A 22,327-nucleotide genomic window follows, 5' to 3' on the forward strand; every position below is an offset into this window, starting at 1 on the left:
CGCTGAACAAGGTATGTGGTAGTGATGAAAGTTGGTCTTCATTTTTTGTGTTGTGTGGAGTAAACATACTTGGAAGTGTGGAAGTGTTGATTCAGAGACCCCCATGTTTACTGTTAAAAAAGTTTCAGCTTACTCTCAGTGGCTGGGAGGAAGACACCAAATACAAGAACACCATGGCCTATAATTACAGTTTTGCCTAGCTTGCCAGTGTGATTTCAATGGGTAGATGAATTTTCCTCTGTAATAATAACCTTATTAATTTCTGACCCTTGCAGAGAACAAGAATCAATTGATTGCCAGAGTTCAGATTTTTGCAGTGGGTTTCTGTAGTGTTAACAAGTTGAATGGCTCAACTAATTGTACCTGGTGCCATGGGTGGAATAGGAGGTGCAATACCAAAACCAAAAAAAGTTATCTATTGAACTGCCCCTTCCCATCCAGTCCAGCCTGCAGTAAAATCTGTTTTAAAGGTAACCATCATCTTGTAGAACCTGAATTTTGCAAATTAATTCAGTGGACCATGGCAACCAAATACAGTAAGTTTATGGTAAATACGGTTTGATTGGAAATAATATTGGTACCTAGGAAAACGCAGTCTAACAAATAATATCTTCCCCCCCTTGCCCACCATGGTAAAATTTTAGCTCTTGATAAAGATTCTACCAAATATAAAAGACTCAGTAAAATCTCGTTAGTAGGTGTGTTCATGTGGACATTTTCCACTGGAGACCAATACATACCCCTATGGAGTTTGATTTCTTGAACCACTATAAACTCCCCGGTGTAGGGAGTTGAATGCTTTTGGTCTTTCACACCTATGTAGGGAGCTGAAGTTAAAGACACTGGTAGAAGTTTTCACACAGTTCAGTGTATAGTAAACACTAAATACTAATTTTGTTTACTGAAAGTAGTAAATACAGTTCAGTAAATAAAGGAGTACTTCAGAAGCCTATATTTTCTTAAGATGTGCTTTATTTTCTATTACTGATCATATATCTTGTTACAACTATGGGCATTTAAGAAAAACGGATTCACAGTGATGTGTGCTAGTTACTTGTTTTTCCTTTCAGTGTGGAGAGCAAAACTGATAAAACCTGTTTAATTTTCTTTTTACCTTCAGGTACTGGTTTTTGAATGTTGGTTGTGCTAGTTTGTCCCAATAAGTCTTAGAACAGCATTATTTTGGGTGCTTTAAAATACTTAGAGCTTGGTTTCACTGCTCTGATGATTTGAGATGTGAGTGGGCTATTCTGACATAACTCCTAAACGCCTCAAAATTTCTAGCTGAAGCTAAGCTCTAAATGTGATCAAAGTGGCACATCAATGGAATGGGTTGGAAGTTTTGTGGAGCTGGGAAGGGGTTTTCTATGGTGTTAATCCAGATGCAGTGCTATTCAAATGTTGGGTTAAGTTGAGCAAATCAAATTACAGTAACTCTGCAGAGAATTAATTGCTATTCCAAGGTAGACAATGGCTTGCCTTTTGTATTTTAAGTTATTCTGTTACAAATTAGAACATTTAACCGCTACGTATGCATAAAGCACTTCTCTTCCTTGTTATTTGTCTCTATTCTGCTTAAATTTAAAAAACAAACCCCAAAACACCTCAAAACTAAACTTCTATGATGGGTTGCATATAGTTGATAAGACAAAATTAACAAATGTAGCTTGCAAATAACCAACTGAACTAAATTTTTAACATCACTGGCTATAGAAAAAATGTTTTATCTATGGTTGCTTAGTGCTCTGCCACATCAGTTCCTGACTTTATAGGTTTTTGGGAAGATGAGCTCAGCATTTTGTATGAGGGTAAGAAGTTGTCATTAGACTCAGTTCTGCAATTTCCAGGCTTCATCAAAGCACTCCTGAATGTACCTAATTGTGTGTAAACAAATATTCCTGCTGGAATCTGTAGGAGTGCCTATGCCCTTAAACAAAATCAGATGCTAAGCTGCTCAGCTCAAGTGAGAGCCTGTTGCTGGCCCACCTACGAGACCTCTTATTTAATAGCCTGTGTACCTGTTCATGTGTAAGGTAGATGATGGAAAAAATATGTCTGAATTCAAAGTCTCTTAAATCCTTTTTTCCCCAATGTTTAAATGAACTTTAGTATCAGCAACTGGCCATATCTTATGTATTTTTTAATTTTCCTTCCTTACCAGGTAAGTATTTAAGAAGCACTGTGGTCCCTTCTGGATTTTTGGCAGTGTTGCGTTACAGAGTCCTTTCTTTCAGCATGGTGTGTGTAAATGTATGTGTATGTGTATGCATGCGTGCTTCTGTAGAGATAGATCTGTGTTGATATCTGAAATAATAGATGTCTGGGTTTTAACCTTGTAACTGTTACGAGATCTTTATGTGTCTGCTTTAGGGTCGACCCTATCCCATATGACACTCCAAAACCAGCGGGCCACACGCGATTTGTCTGCGTCTCAGACACACACTCCAGAACAGATGGCATCCAGATGCCTTATGGGGACATCCTTCTCCACACGGGCGATTTCACCGAACTGGGACTGCCCTCAGAGGTTAAGAAGTTTAATGACTGGTTAGGTAAGGAATTACTGCATTTTGGTGACCCCAATTAACCTCTCCTGTCCAAGTGTCAGTCACTGCCTCCTAATTGAATTAGAGCACTTGAAACCCCCCCCACACCCTTACTTCACTTGTCCTCATGTGATGTGCTGTTTCTAGTCTCAGTATGATTCTGTTAATTAAGACAAATTTAGAAACTTCGCTGTATTTCTGCATTATCCTGGGGGAAAAGATTCTGTTATTCCACAGCAAGGACTGCGTAGCCTTATGTGTGTGCTGAGTGGTGGTGCCACCTCATATGAATGCATACCGTGTCCCATTAGTTGATGCAGTGTGGGTTTATATCCACAGCCAAAATTATTGCTCGCTGTAATTTGGATTTACCATAACTTAAAGCAGTGCTGAAAGCTACAGTGTATTTGGAAGTGATAAAAGTCCTTCTTCCCACAATGTAGGATGGCAAAATCAGTAATACTGTTTGGAAGAGGAGAATTTTTTGGGGGTGGTATTCACATGATTGCCCTTTTGAGTTAAGAGTACTGGCATTTTAACTTTGAACGCAGGCACTCCACGCCTCTTTGGTAGAACGCCTTTCATGTTCTGCTGTATTTGATAGCAGTGCCCTGATAGTGTATTGCTACAGTTGAGGGCAATTAAACTGCAACAGCAGAAGACAAAATGAAGTAGGGGAGCTTGTGCTCGATGCTCCTGTTATAAATGCCACTGGTAGGCTGGCTGTGTACTACCATGCCAGCACTTGCACTAAAAATACTCAGAGTTGAAGGTGACTTGAGCAGCTGATCTTCAAGAAATGTTAGAATGAATTTACAGCATTATATAAAAACCTTTGAAAGCATAGCTTTGTTATCAGGCTTTACCTCCATCACTGCAGTCTCTCTTGCCTGCTGTATGATGGCCACATCTCTACGTGCCTTTAATAGCATAATTTTATTCCATTGGAGTTCCTTGGCTGACCCTTCAAGAGATAAGTAAAGAACATTTGGATTTACAAAAGGAATTTTTAAATAGAAGAGCTTTCACATTCTCTGTCTTTTCACCTTCCTTTGCAATTTCTCCATACTGTTCTTTTTATCTTCCTTCTGACCTCCGCTGATCTCCACAGCCCAGTTTTAAAGAACATTTTTCCTTCTTTTTATTGCTGTGCATGTGGGATTGGGGCTTCCCGATACTGCCATGTTACTGTAACTTAGTTTTATCGTTCTTATTTCTAGAAAGTGGTACTAGATCTTATGGACTCAAAACTATCCTTTTTCTAGGAATGTAATCGCAGGACTGGGAAGTAAGAAAAGTAGGAGAAGTAGGTGGGATATGTGCATAGGTTGAGGGAAGCGACACAGTAGGAATCATCTTCCTCAACTTTCGGGTGTTTGTTAGTGTTGCAAAGGAGGAGAAGCAAGCAAGGTAAGGGCAGTGGGAGGCCGCACAGCTTCCCTGGGAGGTGGGCTGTGTGGTCCTACCGAGCTTCAGTCCCCATAGAGAATTTGGGCACCTCTGCTGTTCAATGAGGTTCGGTTGTTACAGATGCCAGGCAGCTCCAGAAAAGGAATCGCTTTCTGGAGAGCGGAGACCTCCAAAGTCTACCCTGAATGTACTGCTAAGAGCCGTGTCTGGCTAGCAAAGTTCTTCTTTGGACTTCAGGTCATTTCACAAGTATTGCTTTGATATAGCCAGAGCCCATGCCCAGTGCTTGGCATTTGAAAATGCTAACTCAGTACTGCAGAAAGAGAAAACGAGTAAGCTGCTAGTGTGTTTTCACCCTTTCATGGGGAATCTTACAGTATGGGCAGCCACTTGGCATTCCTTTTATTTAACAGGTGTTTCACAATGATGTTATTTTATCACATAGATCCTTGGTTTAACGCTGGCAACAGAAAAATTATAACCCTTTGAATAGGTTTTGTTCCAGCCTCAATAATTTATCATGGGGCATTCTTAACATATATATAGTTCTTGTAGAAGTCAGTATGGTATTTATCTGAGAAAGCAGATTTTTACATTCTTTGGCAGTCAGTGAAACGGGAAGCTTTGACTGTGCCAGGACCTACTGGCGTTGGCCTCAGGCTTTCATATTTCAGGTACAGAGAAAACCTCTTCTGTGGTTTTTGTTTGTTTTGGTTTTCTAGTTTGGGGGGTTTTGTTTGTTTATTTGGGGTTGGTTTTGGGGGGGGGTTTGTGTGTGTGACATGCACAGAGTCCACTTGCATTTTCATATATATGACAATACCAGTTATTATGTTTCTGGCATAAGGTCAGGCAGCAAATTGATTCTCCTGCGTAATCTTGTCGCGTTGGTGAATACTTGCTCCAGTGCTGTCCTCTCCTCATCTGGAGTCAAAACACTATGAAGTCAGGCATGCCGTTTTGCTACTTTATTTCAGGCTCCTATCTGCAAAATGGGAGTAATAATGGTTTACTATTTACTATGTATATTGTACCTTCAAGGTTGTGAGGTGATGACATGTAATATTTTAAAAAATACATACTACTGGCAGGCAGGAACAAGCAGGATTCCTTCTTCTTCTGCCATATAGTGGGAGGCATCTTTTTTCATCATAGTTCGTAGGAACGTTATTCCAAAGCCATGCATTGAGAACTCCCATGAAATACAGCGTTGTCCTTATAGAAGCGGTTTTTCATATCTTTTGTGTGCATGGTTTTCTCCACTGGCAATCGTGTTGTAAAGCAGTAATGAAGACAAGGCATCTGTATCGCTTATACCTTGAGGGAGAGAAGCGAGATCAAAGCTAGGCTTCATTCCACAGCTTATTTTACCTACTCTGTGGTAAAAAACCAGGGCCTCATCTCCACTAGGATTAGATAATGGGATAACTAAGGCGCAATAACTGTCCATAATTTTCTTGGCAGTAAAGCCAAGGGAGAAGTTAAAAGATGATTATTCTGAACCCCTGCCTTGCTTATACTTCACTGGGTGTTACATATGCCGGAGTTATACAGGACTGAGAGCACTTCTGTCAACCCTGCAGTTTTGTATTTTGTGGGTCTTGCATCCCTTTGCAGCTCTTTGAGCATCTCACCTGAGCAAAAAGTTCAGCATCTTGTCCATCCACTTCATTAACATTCATCCTTCTTCCCTGTCTCTGTAGCCGAATCACGGAACATGTGTTCCATGCTCTCTTTCCCACTCCTTCTAGCTCTCAGCCCTTCCTGCAACTTTTACTAGTACTTCTGCTTTTTTCCCTTTGGCTGATAAATTTTCATTATTGGTTTTGCATGAAAGTCGTCTGGGCTTATACATTGAATAACCTCTGTGGTCACTTAGTGATTACATACACTGGCTGAGGTAATTTATTCACTTTGTTTTGGTGTGAACACGTCCCTTGGGTCTTGTAACTGCTGTAATCACTTGACCTTAGTGACTGTTAAATGCTTTAAACACAGTTATTTTAAATTTATAATTGTTTTCATTAAAAATCTCTTATAGTAACTTAACTGACCTTGCAGTAAACACAGCATTATGTGCTGAGGAAGAATTAAGACGTTATTCTATGCCCAATATATTTCTTACTGAATGTTTCAACACACTATTATTATCACTGTTCATATTTTCCCCATCCATTCTCATTCAGTCATATATGTGAAATGAAATACAGGAATATCTAATTATAGCTCTGTCTTCATAGTGCAATATTTCCTTTCCTGTGTGATGGGAAGTGATTGAATAACTCATAAGAACTGAAGAGAAAGCAAAGATAAATTCAGGCAGATAGATCTTTAATGAGTGACGATATGTTTATTGTGCTCAATTAGTATGGGCCTGATTGTACATACACTTACTTCTGTGAATAATTTGCATCTGGTTTAGTCATTTTTCTCAAATAGCCAGGTTTGTACTTTTTTGTCTACTGGTTATCTTTTACTGTGTTCATTTTTGGTTCAGGGATTGTTTTCTTCCATGCAAGATTTCTAATATAAGACATATTACTGGATGAACTAGGCAAAATTCTGTGGTGGTAGATACAAGTAAATCCAGTAGGTGAAATTACTGCTGGTTAATGCCTGTGGAGCTGAGAGGAGAATTTGGCTATGTTTTTTCTGAGTTGTTCTGGGACTTAGCAACTTGACTGTTTCATGTTTTTTCTTTCATGTCTTGCTTTGGTTTTGAATGAATGTTGCTTTTAATTTCTGTGGGATAATGACTTGAGGAACTTTGTGAATGGTTTAGTGGCCAAATACATATGGGTTTGTACTGGAACAAGTATTTCTTTAGCTGTAATATGTGCTTGCCTTTAGTATAAACTTTGCTAATAGAACTAAAATAAAAATTCAAGATTTTTTCTGTGGTGTACTTCCTCCATCATGTTACTTAAAGTGAGAAGAATGATTTATACTGTTGTAACGTAGAGGTTTTCTTGTTACACTCTGCGTATACGGACATGGTCCTTAGAAATGCATTGTCAGTTCTTTTAAAGTTCATGTTTGTGTGAATGTTTAGTTACTGAAAATAGCACCTTCAGTTCGGAATTGCTGGCTGTTACATGGAATAGATGACAAGATGGGAAGAGCACTGGAAATGTGTTGTTGCTCTCAGAGGTATGGACAGACGCTTGGTTGTAGTCTACAGTTAGATTTCTGCTTTAGTACTGTAAAAATTTGAAATTATATTCAAAACTGTAATCCAGACACCTGCTGAAATAGTGTTTGATCTTGAAGATAGTATAATTTAATCTGGGAAAAAAAAAATCCCTGTAACAAAATAGTATAATAATAATATCAAGCTCTTATCACTGTTTAAAAATTCAGGGTCACATTGTTCTTGTATCCTTTCTTGGTCTCTTTGGTCTGGCTCAGTTATTCTCTCATTTTATTGAGGCTTCATCTTCTCTCCAGGCATATTTCATTTAGGATTTTGTGTGTGTTTCTTTTGCTAATGTACACTGAAAACAGTTTCATTGTGACAGAGTATTTGTTCTTGAGAACTTTTGCTTTGTAAAACTATATTTCTAATGTGAATTATTTTAGCATCTGACATGACCATTTTTTATAAACCAGTAAGCTCTAAATTTCTCCAAATTCAGAGGGATATTAGCTCAAAGTATTCTGAACTAATTTAGAACCAGAAGGAAGCTTATGAATATTTTAAAGTAAAATTATGGCAATAAAAACAAATCTCTTCCTATTTTTATAAATTGATTTATTTCTGATTTGTGTTTTTACCATCTGGAGCATATTTTGAACCCTATATTGCTCTACTTGTTATAGCTAGAATGAATAATTGACTAAACATAAAACACCATTTTGATGAACGAAAATCTTAGCACTTGAAAAAAAATTGCATTCATTGCAAGTGAAAGAAAATGCTGAGGTAGCTTTAATCCTGTAAGTATGTATGAGTTTTGCACAGCTGTTCTGAGAGAGAGGGAAGCAACTCCCTGGAAAATCTATTAGTCTAATTTTGAAAACAGCTATGCTTTCTGTGAGTGGCTCTGATGAGGAGCTTCTTTAGGCTTCAGACACTGGAATGGGATACACTTGTTTTAATACAACAACAACCTTTAATAAGAGGTTGAGCTGGCTGCTGAAGACAGTTGACTCTTCTGTTGGTGTTGGCATTCTGGTATCCCTCTGATACCGTTAGGAGTTTTGATGTGATTTGCAGGATTCAGACCTCGTTGGCTGCCTGTTTCAGAGATGCTCTGAACTGGAGAATAATGGAGACCTGAAGGTGCACTGGCAAGCCTGTACAGACAGTTTTATTGTGTCTACTTGCTTATTAAATCTAGTTGCTAATAGATGCTGAATATTATGAGTTTGGAACATGTCGATGCAATTTCATAAAAAACACCCACCCCAGATTTATAAGATGAAATCTAGAGTCTTTGTGTTTTTTTGGTTTGGTGGTTGTTTTTTTGTTACTTATTTAGTGCTCTGGGTTATGTATCTCACTCTGTCTTTATAGCAAAGGCTTTAAAAGCTTCTTCCAACCTTATTTAGGTTTTATTGCAGTATCACTACTTAAGAATATTTCCTTTGCTTTTGTTCTGACTTGAACTGTGTTTAATGTCATGGTTAAATTCTCATTTGTACTTAGTTTTAAATTCCCATATGGCTTGACTAAATTAATCATCAGTGCTCAGCTTTTATTTGCATACACCTTTTTTAGATATATTAATACTAATTTTAATTTTTTTCTTCTCAGAGGAATAAAAATAATAATTTGAGCATTACATTTTATTGTATTTATAAAATAGCAGGGAAATAGAGCCATGTGGATTTTTGGTAGTAAGCTGAATAATGTTTTCCTGATGTAGGAATCTACAGCGAAATATGAGAACAAAAATAGAAAAAAAGTGTAAAATTCTACTTTTGTGCTATGGTTATTATAGTTGCTTCTTCATATTTATCCTCTGCTCTGAGTCAGATACTAGATGCTTTGTGGAAAACAGAACCCTAGAAGTATTACTTAAAAGGTAAAATAGAAGAAATTGTATAGCAATGAGTGTCAAGATAGTAAAATTTCCACTAAAGTGAAATTTGTGCATTAAGAGCAGTGTAAGTTTATTCATATCTGATCAGTTGTTTCTTCTTTTGCTCTTATTATTCCTGGCAAATCTTCATAAAGAAATTTTACAAGAAACTATTTTTACTTTCTGTTAATGGCATGCAAAGAACCTTTGAGGTTATTTAAAACTGTAGTCACTAATTTACTAGAGATAAAGTGTAAAATTCTCTATACAAGTTGTGTACTACCTGCCATGATCAGTCAATCCATAGATCAGCGTGTTATCTGATGGCCGTTAGAAAACTTGGCTCACGTGAAATGTGCTTTCAAAGAGAGTAAGGTTTTGGACTGAGTGGCTCTTTATATGTTTAAACCCAACATATTCATTTGGTATTTTTCAGTGAAAGAAAGGAGCCAGTGAGCACTGGAAAGTATTGCACAATTCTTGGACAGGACTTTCAATTACAATAATCGCTTAGTCATTTCTTGGGTCTGCTTCCCTGGACTGCTGTTGTCTTAAAAGGGGGTGGGATGATCAGGTTTCAAATAACAAACCATAACCAAAACAAATTTATAAAATAACCAAAATAATTCTTCCTTTCAATTCCCCCTTTCCCACCAATCCACTTTAAAACAGAACAGAGATTTATGGTTGTTGTATTGACCAGGCATGAAACAAGTAATGCCACGCAAATAGAAAGTTTTATAGACATTGTCATCAGATTCTTCCTCCAGCATTGCTGCTGCAGCCACATATCATAATATGAGAATGATTTCAATGGAAAGCAAAAGTATGTATTCTTTGTACACCATAAATTTATTTTGTCACTTACAAATTAATGTTGCATCAGAAATACAAAGTGCAAAAATACCTCTCCTAAATTTCCACATCACGCACACCATATTAACAATATCTAATTAAAATAAGAAGTCTTTCTGTTAGAGCATCACATTCCTGCCTAGAAAGAACAATGGTTTCAGGGTGGAGGAGTTGCTTTGAGCAGAGAGAGGTTGGGGCTGGGGGGAGAAAGCACTGCAGATTTTAGTACAATGTGTAGTGTTCAAAGAAATTTTATTTCATCATAAAGATTAGCAGGGTGTGTAATTCAATTTAAAGCTGTTTGGCAGTGTCCTGTCTATTACAAAGCCTTTTTTTTTTTTTTTTTTATCGCCACTGTTTTTTTTATGTTGTATGTGACTACAGAACCTAGCAGACAGCAGGAATGATCTTTGGGTTTTGTGCTTCCCACCCCCCTTCCTCTTTTCATTTCTGCATGTTAGGAAATGTGTGAGATTACCTTAAACCGAGCTACAAAACGGTATCTCAGTGAAATGCCATCCTGTGTTTTTTTGGCTTGTATATGACATGATTTTTTTTTTTGTGGCCAAATAGCCGCTGAGAGTGAAGATCTGCTAAAAATGTTAGATTGGGGGGGTTGAATCAAGCTTAAAACTCAAATGTTAGCATTTATTCACACTGTTGTGAACATTACTATGCTGTAGAAAAGCAACATACAGCAATTTACGTTAATGCAAGACTGGCAGACCTTTATCTTACAGTAATTGCCTATACTAGGGGGTTAATAAATGTTCCAAGATTAGTGACTTCTTTTTTTGTTAGAGAAAAATAGATTATTGCTTCTTGCTGGCTATAACCAGCCTGCATAGCTTGTTAATTAACCCTCTTGTTGCAGTGGGCTGAAGCTGAGTATTTGAGCTCGGACAAAGTCTGCATGCATTTTATGTATCAGGAATGATGTGTCTTGGCACAAAAGGGCTGCGAAAGAAAGACCCGTGCAACTCCACCTCTCCCATCCACCCCCGTCGCGCCTGTTAGAAGAGCTTGAAATCTTTATTGACTGTATTTAGGGAGTATGATGATTTCGGAGGACGGGTGGCACTTGGGTACCACTGGTGGGGAGAAAAAGGAGAAGAGAACCCCTTCTTCCAGAGCTAAAGGAATTTGCGTTTTCTTTGTCCTGCTTTCTCGTCCCGATCCTGACGGCGTGAATGACGGTGCTGGCTCCGTAGGGTGGTGACAAGACCCGCAGGCAGCACGTTCTCTCGATTAAACGCTGGTGCAAGGCTGGGGGGACACGCTCTGGGGCCACGTCCCGTGGTGCCGGGCTGGTCTCAGCCTTTGGCTCGCCTGCGGGCTGGTTCGCGTGGCCCTGCCGCAGCTTTGGGATCGGAGTTTCTCAGAACTTGAGATCGCTTTGAGGCTCGGGTCACTTCAGTGCCTCACTTCACTGAGCTGTTCTGGTCTCTTTTCTCATCCTGCACCCCAGCTGTGAGGTAAAAGTTACCAAACCCTGACTTACTATTGATGGTACATTTAGTAGAGAAGGAACAAAGCGGCACAACAGGGGACAGCAGTGTAAGGAGAGAGGCAAGAAGATGCGAAGCCAACACAGAAGAGAGCAAAATAACATCAAACCAGGGGAGGGACAGTGGCTTGAAAGAAGGGAGAGTCAAATGAGAGCACAGGGATGTAAAGTTGTGGAGATTTACCTTGCTTTTTCCAGAGCTTCATTTCTTCCCAAGTTCATAAAATTAAGAAATGAGAGCTCAGGAACACACTGTACTTTGAATTTCCTGTAACTGTTGATAAGTGAACCTTGAAGACCTCAGAATTATGTACGTGTTTTCTAATGAACCAGAATCTTTAATATTACAGGCCAGGCTGGGTATTGAAGTGCAATAGCTCCTTTTCTCCTGAACGTTGCCATTTTTTAAATTTTTTTTTTTTTTTTTACGTGACCAGCCACAGATACACACAGAATTTTAGTTTAGAACAGAGCTGCAAATGACAAAAAGTTACCCACATTTCCTTACTTTCACCGGAGCTGCTCTGGCCCATACGTTACTCTTAAGGCTTCCCGCTCCCTATGCAGCACTTGGCATTTGCGCTCACTACTGAGAGATGAGCAGAAAAACTGCAAGGCAACCATGAGCTTTCCTGCGTTTTTGTGCAGATGTCTCCTGAGCATTGTGGGGAAGGAGTTCGTTCCTTCTGCTCTCCCCTGTCCCTGCTGCAAGCTTCAGTGGTCGCTGGGAATAAAATAACGTATCTGTAGCCGTACCAGTGGTCCGGAGAGTAAAGGTCCCGCACTAACGTCCCCTCATAAAAACCCCACGTGAAGTAATTCCCAGACTAGCAGCGTCGGGAAAGCCGTTCGCCATTTGCAGTCTGCTGGTTGTAAATTATAACCCCGTGCCATTAGCTGGAGCGTGGAAGGCGGGGAGGGATCGCCCGAGCAAGGCTGGCTGAGGGGATGCCCTGCTGCGGCGGTCCCCGGGCTGCCCTGGGGACGGGGGAAGAAGAGCCGCCGCTCTGGTGACTGACGGCTCTGGCTGTATGTGTCAAAATGGGTCCTGGCGTTGGAGTGAGTTACTAGAGAGGATGTGTGTACAGTTATAGTGGAAGCAATATAGCCATTCATAAACAAATGCTTCCGTGAAGCCAGCTGTAAAAACAACGATGCTTGCCTTTGAGGTGAAAGGGCAAAACCTTAGCAGAAAGGAGTGTAAATAAGAAATAAATTGTTACCTTTGTGTAAGTGACTGAAATAGCACTAAGAGAACAGCTCTTTGTCTTGATGACCAGCTCTGATTAACTACAGTTGTCGCTTTATTCAGCAAAACTTAAGGTCTGCATATCGTGCCTTTTTACAGCAGTTTTTTCATTCCTTTTTTTCTTTTCTTTTCTTTTTTGTTTTTTTAAAGTCTGGAAATGATGGCTAAAATGTGCAAGTCAAGAGAGACCCTACTCTGCAGAAAGCATGCTAGATGAAAAATTGCAAATGCTGCATGCCCCAACAGTTAATGATAGCATTTAATTACAGAGAAATATTTATTCATGTACCAGAATCCTCAGTGTACTTCTGTATACAAAAGCAAACTACAGATACTGCATCATACAGATTTTGCAGCACCTCATGAAAATGTTACTGTAAATTCAAATGCACAGGTACAAGTACCATAAATCTCACATAGCCATTTAACTTGATTTAAAAACATTTCACTACCCTAGTAGGTTGGGTGCTTACTATTATTATCCTTATTTTATTAAGGACCAGGGATGGCTGCAGCAGAGGGCCTATGTACTTGTAGTAACAAGGATAGGAAAGATAAAAGTTTCACCTCAATTCCATCACAAATAAAGCACACAAACTCTTTATATTGCAGAATGGAGTTTACATTGCATATACTATTTTTCATTCATCTGTTTTGTCCTTCCTTCTGTGGAAGGGCAATTAGGAGGTGTTTTTCAGCACATGGGTTTGCCCACTGAAATTCGAAGAGCGGCACTTTGGATTTTGAAAAAAACATCAGTCTGAACTCTCTGTCATGAGGTTCTGGGATGCTGTAACATAAATAATTTGGTAATTGATATTCTGCAAAGCCAGATGAGAGGAGGTGGCAAGAAATAGTAGCAGGGGTGAGATTTGGAACTCAGAAATCACTGGCACCAATTTCCATAGTTACTGCTCTAGACCTTTATCAGGCTTGAAGTTTCCTTCTCTCTCTTTTTTTAGTGTTCAGGGTTACTCTATGTGCTTAAATTTAGAAGGAAGGTATCTGAGGCTATGTGCCTTTCTGCTCAGGCAATTCTAGATGGCTAGGAAAAAAACAACAAACCTGCATAAGAGGAATTCAGTTCCTTGTAATACTGAGATACAGCTGAAGTGATTTGGTTGTCTCCTTCAGTAGCGAAGAAATCTCTCTGTGGGCTGGGTTATTAAAAGGAATTTCCTTACAGGGCTCAGGAGGTTCTTCTTGAAAGACGAATGGAATGTTTAGGTTTATTTAGAATAATAAATTTAAATGTGGGATTCAGAAAAGAATACTGGACATTCATGAAGACCTGCTTGAGTATTTTTAGTTGACTGTAATTTCTGTTTGCGTTCTCTGTGCATTTTCTCTTTGGTTTCTATCCTCTGTAAAAATTTCAGGAAAGGACCGTGGAGGTACTTCTGAAATACAGTACGTAGTGCTGTCAAATGGATATCAGGCTGCTTCTAGAAGAGGAGTTTAGTTCAGTTTTTAGATTTCTCCTCTTCCGACTTAGAAAAGGAAGAAACAATTCCCAACAAACATCAGCATTGCTATCTGAAAATATGCTTAACGCCTTTGAATATCAAACTTGGTTCTCATACTTAAATGTTTACACATAAAAGCACAAAACATGATCACAGGGTAAAATTTCAAAAGCAGCTAATTGCTTTAGCATGCTGGAGAATGTTACATTCTCAGAGTTAGTGAAAAGCTGTTGTCCTGCTTTTAGACAGTAGTCCATGCTTTTAAAACCTTTGGGATATTTAAAAAATATTTTATCTTATTCTTTTTCCTTTCAGTTTCTTTTCCTTGTGATTATTCTTGCTGTCCCCGCGTATTTTTTTTTCCCTTATCATTATGGGAATTTATCCACATTGTATTAGTATTGGTAGTCAGTTAAGTCTGAGCCCCAGTATGTTTTGTAGTTTACCAACTATGTACTGAAAAACCATAGTTTTGAAAGAAAGCATTTCAGTTCCATGTGTAAAAATTGAAAGGTTATGTAAAATATACTGTATTATAGAAAGAAAATTAAACTAGTTATCAGAAGATCCTTGTTGATGTATTTGAGATTTTTCTTCTCGTAAGACATGCTCTGACCACCTTCCTGGGATACAGAAAAAAGGAGGCATTTGGAGGGATTTTCTCAGAAATATTGACTAGGCTTTACCAGGCTGTGAGGGAGAGGGAGATGTGTACCTCCTGCTTCATGCATTTGTAAGCCTCAAAGACTTTCATTTAAAAATGAGAAAACAAATAATGGCAACAAGTTCAGAGAGGAGGGAGACAGGAGAATGTTTTTGGTGATTGTATGTGTTTCCTGATTGTTTTATTTATTTGTTTATCTTAAGACAGGTAGGTAGATATTGGAAGTATCCTGATAGAGGTGTGTTTTTCAGTCCTGTGGACAGAAAAGGAAGTTCTGCTGCTCACATAAAGGTCGCTGTCAATAAGGCAGAAAAATTTAGGGCAGAATCTAGATCTAGATCTGGGTCCTGCATTCATAATTCTCATTTCCTTCAGTAAGTTTTCCTTCAGTAAATAGTGAATAATTGATATCCAGACTTGTTTCTCTTTTAAATAAAGATTTTACTTTGTATGGAAAATCTTGTCCTTAACATTTGCTGGCCTTTTGCAGTGTGAAAATATATGTACATGAAAATACCAAGACGTTGTCTGTGATAATTATGATTAGCTTAATTACTTTCTGTATAATTGTTTCTCAAGATGACCTCCTTTTTGATGGCTTTTATTCATTTATTTTAGGAAAAAAAAGACTTAATTGGAATTGTAAATTACAGAGACAAAGGGTATGTTATGCGAAGTAGGTTCAGATCTGTTTGTGTCAGTGACTGTTAGTTTTTATATTCTTAAGATTAATGGAGAAAAATCATTTAAATTGATACAATATGTGCCTGCACAAGGTAATATCAACAACCAATATATTATTTCAAAATCTGGTGAGTTTCTTTATAGAGGATTAGGTTATATAGTGTGTGGGGACTCCAAAAAGAAAATAGAATTGTGTATTGATGCCTTTAGAAATATTATTTGAGGGCAATAAAATGTTCCCTGAAATTCCCTCCTGAGTGGAGAAAATGGAGTTTGTTTGCAGTAATTGCATTTTCTAGCATTTGCTTTCGCACTTTCCAATATGAGTTAAGCCAATTGGAACCTGTGATTTCGTTTTGCTTATTGGCAAAAATACCATGTAAATTGATCTGTGATGCATTTATAGAGAATGCTTTGAAAATTTTGAAGTAGAGATGGCTTTTTCTTATTAGATTTAGATAGTATTAGGGTTCATTTCTATATTTTAGCCTAATGTAATAGTAACCAAAAATGTTCCTTTTCAATTTAGTCTTAATCAGGTTCAAGGAGAACATTTCTACTTAGCCCCACTGGCACTGCGAAGGGAGAGTTTATGTTCCCATTCTTAGCCTTGCTGAGTTCAAGATCTGAGCCATTTGAAACCACACCGAGCTGAAATCGGTCTAGCACTTGTCAGCCTTGGTACATAAAGATCTTGGTCACAAGAGAAAATGTAAAATTCTGTTGGACAAAATACAACATATTTCTATGTATTTGCAGTATACATGCTCTATAGACCTTAAACTACAGGGGGTTACATGCAAATCTCACTGTAAGTGTAAATACAGGGTAATTCTGTGTAGAGGAACACCCTTCAGCTCTGCCAGACAAAGGATGTTCTTGCCTGAAAACCTTATGTATTTTCCCAAGTGAATGCTGTTTCATTTAAAGGATCTCTTTGACAGTGTTCACATAGCACCTATGCAGTCATGGTAGTCCTTTTTGTATTGCTTTGCTATGGGAAAGAGAAGCATAGCAGGACTACCATTTCTACGAGAAGCATTTTTTTTAAATGAAAGAGAAAATTAAGGCTATTGCGATTTCCAGGGAGGGTATTGTTTTCATAATTTGTTAAATTTTAAGGGGAAACTTCATAACTGTCAGCTTTTTTGATTTTAAGTTAGGTGATTTTTGGTTTTTTTTTTCCTCTTGAAAGCTCTGTCTTTTAGGTTACATAATTACAAGCCTGAAAAGAAAGCCTTTCCAGGGACTAGCAAGCAATCTGTGCTGCTTCTGTTTCAGATTTCATAATTTTAAAGTCAATTTGGGGGACTTTTTACACCTAAAGTTGGCAGTGCTGCGAGCTGCAAAATCTGGAGGCTTTTTTGTTTTTGAGGTTAGACTAAACAAAAACTTCAGATTCTGCCTGTTTCAAAACAAATAAATGTCATGTATTAATTGATTAAACTTTAGTGAAGGTTTCCATGTTTCAAGAAAAAATGTTTCAATAACAGTAGCCCAGTGAAATTCAAAACAACTTTGAGATCAAAACCCAACACAAGTTATCTCAGAATAATGCTAAGGAAGCCGTGGAACACTGAAGTGAAACAAAAGATTTGTCGCTTATGTTGTGCTACATTTTCTCTTTCAACAGAGAGGAGAAGGATATTAATCACAAACAGTTACATTAGAATAATGTTATGGTTGGGACATAAATACATAAAAGCAAGGAATTGTTACCAATGCAGAGCATCGTTAAATCAGATCCATAGTTAACTAGGTTCTGCAGTGTATATGGCCCTGTTGTAGGGCTCATACTGCACTTGGCGATGGTACGGCCCAGTGTTGTGCAAAATTCACTACATTTACCTCTGGGAGAGAGAAGGAGTGGAAGCACTTGGTATTAGGTGCTGCTGATTCTGCAGTATCGGACTTCTCCTAAGTGCCCATATAGGTTAAGCAGTGCCTGTACCTGCGGTTGCCCTGAGAGGACCGTGTTTGCTGAATACCTTGGCACTACCTAGCTGAATTACAGGTGCTGAGGCAAGATTCACGCAATAATTCCTTGCTTTCATGGGTTTATGACTCAGCCTTGGCATTATTGTAACGTAGTTTTTTGTGTTTAATGTTTCTTAGACTTGGTTTTCCATTGCCAGCATGGAAGAAATCCTAATGCATGAGTTTCAGAGGAGAAGGTAGCAGTCTGAACCTGCTGTGTGGCTCGATCCGCAAGTGTGAGTATTAACGCTAGAGCTGTCAGGCCTTGTGAAAATTAATGAAGCCTGACGGTTACAGAGTGAAAGGTCAGAGGCAGAGCTTGCACTTACCTAACATTTCTGTTTTGTTGTGTCTAACAGCGTTTTCAACAAAGAGGAGCTTTAATGTACAAGCTTTAGATTTATCACAGGAATTCAAGGGTCTCAGCCTTTGCATCTCCCTGTGCTGTGGTCTAATGTTTTCTTTGCATAAAGGCAAAACAGTTAAACTTTCATTCATCTACTGTTGCTGTGTTGCCCATGTGTGTTTTGCCTTTGTTTTTCCTTCTCCGAAATTTTCTTTTGGAGGGGGGAAAAAAAAGGGCAGCATCTGAACTGATGATAGTTTAAAAAGCTGGTGGAATACTTTTCATCAAGAAGATTTTGAGATCTTGTACTTCAGTTATTTGTACTTCTTTAGAAGCGTGTTCTGATTTTGTGCATGTTCTGTCTTTTATTTGCCTGCTTTTTTGATTTTAATTGTTTCATTCTGTAGATTTCTAGACACAGAGAAGTAAAATGTATAGAAATTCATGGGTTTATGTTTTCAGCCAGTATGTTGGTTGACATCAGTTTTAGCTATTCCATTGAGGACTTTTTGTGAAGGCTGGTTGATTAAAACAGCCAGAATATTTTCACAGTCAGTCAATCTCACCCTAGAAAAGATGTTTGTTTTTCCTACCCAGTTTTGTATCTCAGTACTTGCAGTTGATTGTTGGTGAGAAAAGTCCAACTTACCATTTGAAAGCTCGAGTCTATATAGCTGTACTTACACAGTCTCACTCATTTGTTGCTGCCAAAGGAGAAATCAGAGCTTTTGAGATATTCTGTCTTTCTTTTAAAAAGCTGAAAGGGGTCTGCGTGTGTTGCGATTGTGCCGTAAATGCTGGGAGGAGAGAGTAACTGTGGTCCTGAGATGCAGTGGGCTTTCCATGAGAAACCTCTCTGAAGAGTTACAGAACTGCTGAACAGTAGCAGGTTCTGCTGGTTGCCCATCGGTGGGCAGCTTGGGGAGCTGTGGCCTGGCAGCTGATAGCCACCGGTGCTGCTGTGGGGACTGGAAGGCCATAGGAACAACACAAAATCTGCTCTTTCAGTGTTTATCTCTGGACGTGTACGTGGTTGGTAATAGGTGAATGCTCCATGACCGGTTTGGCACTTTGGAAGCATATATGATACACCATACAATTGGAGGTGATTCACTTGCACAGGCATCTCGCTTGTACAGATTTTCATTCTTTTTGAAGGGACTACGATTTGTACTTCAAGGTTTCTCAGCCCATTTCTCAACATATGGCCAAAGGGTCTATGAGGCTATGAAATGGGCATGAAAACACTTCACGTTCCATGGAAGCGTTGTGTGGTTTGAATAGTTAATGCATGCGTACACATATTCAGAGCTTCACATCAAAGGCACTTGCATAACATTTGTGTGTAAACACAGGTTTCTACCACTATACAGACAGCTAGTATCACATTATTTCTTATTCCCCTACTTCCCTGTGGGTTTTGTAGGTAACAGTAGTCAAAAAATAACATGATTTTCTATTTTTATAGGGACTCAGCAGTTAACATTCATTGCCAGTCAGACTCCTTTTCATGTCTGGCAGCTCTACAGAACTTGGGTTGTGTGACTAAATTGTACTCGTATGAAGCATGCCATTAAAACGGGAACGGTTGTTCAACAGATTAAGGACTCCTAGGATCAAGTACTTGACGTGAACTTAAGCACTGGAACACCTACTTATATAGGTTAAAAAAACCCAACAACCACCCCTCACCCCCAGTTTCCCTGCCTCGTCCCATGTAATAGGTATATTAAAAGTCAGTTGTTCAGCGAACACTGTAAAGTGATGTAAGTGGTTGCAGCCAGCAAAAGAAGTCCTGCCTTGCCGGTGTATACAGAGCCTCATTCCTTTTTTGCTACATCAGTTTTCAGCCGGATCAGTTTCCTGATCCACTGTGTTCTGCAGCCACCAAATCCATGTGTTGGCAATGAGTTGCGGTGGCACAGGAGTGAGGATGAATGCTTGAGGGACAGAGGTACGTGGGACTGTAGCTTGAGGGTTGACTTGTTAAATGAAAAGTCACAGAAATCTTCTGAGACTCCCAGATTAATGTATTTACTATAAACAATTTAATATTTACAAATTATGCACAGTTAACTATCTTTGCTTTTATTTGACCAAGAGTGATACTGACCTTTTGTCTTTCAGAAGAGAACAACTTGTCTAATTGCAATATTTTCTTAATCAGTGATTACATTGTGCCCTTGCTACTCTACTGTTGAGGGCAGATGTCGAAAAACATTTTAGACGAAATAATAGAAATATATATTGAAGATACACATGTACCCTGTATGTGTATATATACACAGAAATATATAAGATTTCAAATACTCCAGTATAAGTGACTCTAATTCACAGGCTTGGTGCCCTAATAATTTTTAGTAGCTGTAGTTTTAGGATTGTGATCTCACCTGTTAAGCATTTAAATATTTTTAAATTAAACTCAGTTATTACCCTGGGAGTTGATAATTGGGGTTTCTGATGTGCTTGTCCCAGCAAACACATCAGACTCTTTTCCTAGTTTGGAAAGTGATTCTTCTTTCTGTTTTCCAGATTCACAGTATGAATTAGAGTGAATAATATTACTGATGTGTGATGGAAAATTTAATAGTTAGGAAATGAGACTAATAAAGACCAGACGTAGCTAACAAGAATCTGGTGAAGGAAAATGAGGAGGTGCCTTTCAACCTGTGTATTGTGCTACAGCATCTGTCTCTGTACAGATAGCATGGATGTAGGTATGCAGAGATTAATCTGGTCAAGATGAAACTAAAATACCATGGAGTAAGAGACTGTGTGTCACTGTTTATGCTTCCATATTAAACAGAGAAGGTTAGCAGATTATAGACAAAGGGCAGGACTGCCAAAAGAAAGCACACCAAAATACTTCATAAATTGTATCAGGGAGAATGAATGTTGTGCGTTGCCACAGGGCTTTTCAGGAAGGGAAAACCTGAATGCGATGAATAAATAGCTAATCTGATTGCAGGTAATTTATTACTGTGATTAGTGCTATATAGTCTTTCCTCGGGGAAGAGGAAAGAAATGGATGAGTCTTCCTCTTGCTGCTCCCCTTTGCTTGGGCCTGGCTTTTGATGTGTTCGCATTTTGATGCGTGGCGTTGCTCATTGCTGGCCCCCAAGCCAGCTCTGGAAAAGGAAAGCAGAATGCGACTGGTTGTTATAAAGTCGGGGAGCTAGGTGGGGAGCCTGGTCAGACCTTGGTGCCCGTCCTGTGGTAAATATTAAAGTACGTACAAATACGGAGCGAAGCACATCTCGTCTCGTTGCTGGATGGGGGACCTGGGTCTGCCGACGTTACACCCACGGCCAGCGCTGGTTACTCTCCGTCTCGCAGGCTATGGGTGTGCAGTACGGCGGAGCTAAAGCTGACCGGTAGGTGTTGCTGAACTTGGGTCCCTGTGGGGTTTCTCCTCTGGGGCATGTTGTGCCTTATTCCTCCATCCTGGTGTTGGTCCTTAGGTGTCAGCGGTGGGACCGTGTCCAGGTTCTCAGGAGCTGACCAAGCGGAGCCTCTCTCATAGTCTTAAAATCAACGGCTGTCTTGACACCAATTGCAGTAAATACTGTTTGTTTTCCTTACTGATTTCAGGTGCTTATATAGCACATATAATGTTACATTTACATGTTTTAATAATCATTGATGCCACCACCGGTTTGTCTTTCTGTGTCCTGTGTGTCTTCATACTAAGCCCTCTTTTTTAAGGTGTCAAGATGAAAAAACATTGACTTCAAGCAAAATGTTCCAGACTTAATTGGACATAATACCAGCAAAATGTGCTGATTTTCAAATCTATAAAAATAAATGGGAGAAAATGTAAAACCTGAACATTTATCCAGTAAGATGAGAAGTTTTCTCTGCTAAAACTGGCAAATGTTGATAACTTGGCAGAAACCTGAATTTAACTTCTCCATCCTACTTCTCTGAGAATTTAATCACATCTAGCTTGTTTTGGGGGATTGATAGTTATGACAAGTGTATCAAATTTCCTGCCAGTGGTATCTTTTATGTTTCCTGAGAGAGGAGAAAATAGCAATTTTGCCTTGTGCCCAGGAGTCACAGAGAGCAGGAATTGTAGGTACCTGCCACATCGAGTTTTTAAATAAAAATGAATTGCAGAGCAGCATGTAGCAGAGATGGGGAAGGGGAGGGAAGAGAGTGAGGCATAAACTGTAGAGGAGCATTTATTGCATCTCCCCCAGCTTTTAATCTAATGCAGCACCGCAGAGAGTTATGAATATGTATGATCTGCATTTTGTTCAGATGTGAGGTGTTTATGAAGATGTCTGCTTGGTTTTTTTCCAGGGGACTTATAGCTTTTTGTTTTTCTTTCCAGAATTAACTGATATTACAAAGATGATGTATATATGTCTCTCTCTCTATCTTGTGTAATTCATGTTTCTATGCTGTAAATATTGAAAAGCAGAGGGTTTTGACTGGTTCCCCTTAAGTCTTATTTAGGGGAAAGTTAATCTTGTTGTAAATACTTACAACTTTACTTTGAAACTTAATATTTTAAAAAAACCCAAACCACCAAAAAGGTTTTGAAAGTTGAAAGACGAGTTTTAAACTAGCAAAGCCACCTCTATTTAGGAGAAC

At 38.9% G+C, this 22,327-nt stretch overlaps 1 protein-coding gene across 2 annotated transcripts in view; it reads left to right on the top strand.

The window, feature by feature from the left end:
* The window catches only part of MPPED2 (metallophosphoesterase domain containing 2), a 110,048-nt gene that overhangs the window by 37,114 nt on the left and 50,607 nt on the right, over nt 1–22,327 (top strand). For both annotated transcript variants that reach the window (XM_069804014.1, XM_069804015.1), the window contains exon 3: nt 2,371–2,552. In XM_069804014.1, the coding sequence (XP_069660115.1) occupies nt 2,371–2,552 (182 nt within the window). The remainder of the gene's footprint in view (nt 1–2,370; nt 2,553–22,327) is intronic.

The sequence above is a fragment of the Haliaeetus albicilla genome, chromosome 16 (assembly GCF_947461875.1).
Source record: "Haliaeetus albicilla chromosome 16, bHalAlb1.1, whole genome shotgun sequence".
NCBI lineage: Eukaryota > Metazoa > Chordata > Aves > Accipitriformes > Accipitridae > Haliaeetus > Haliaeetus albicilla.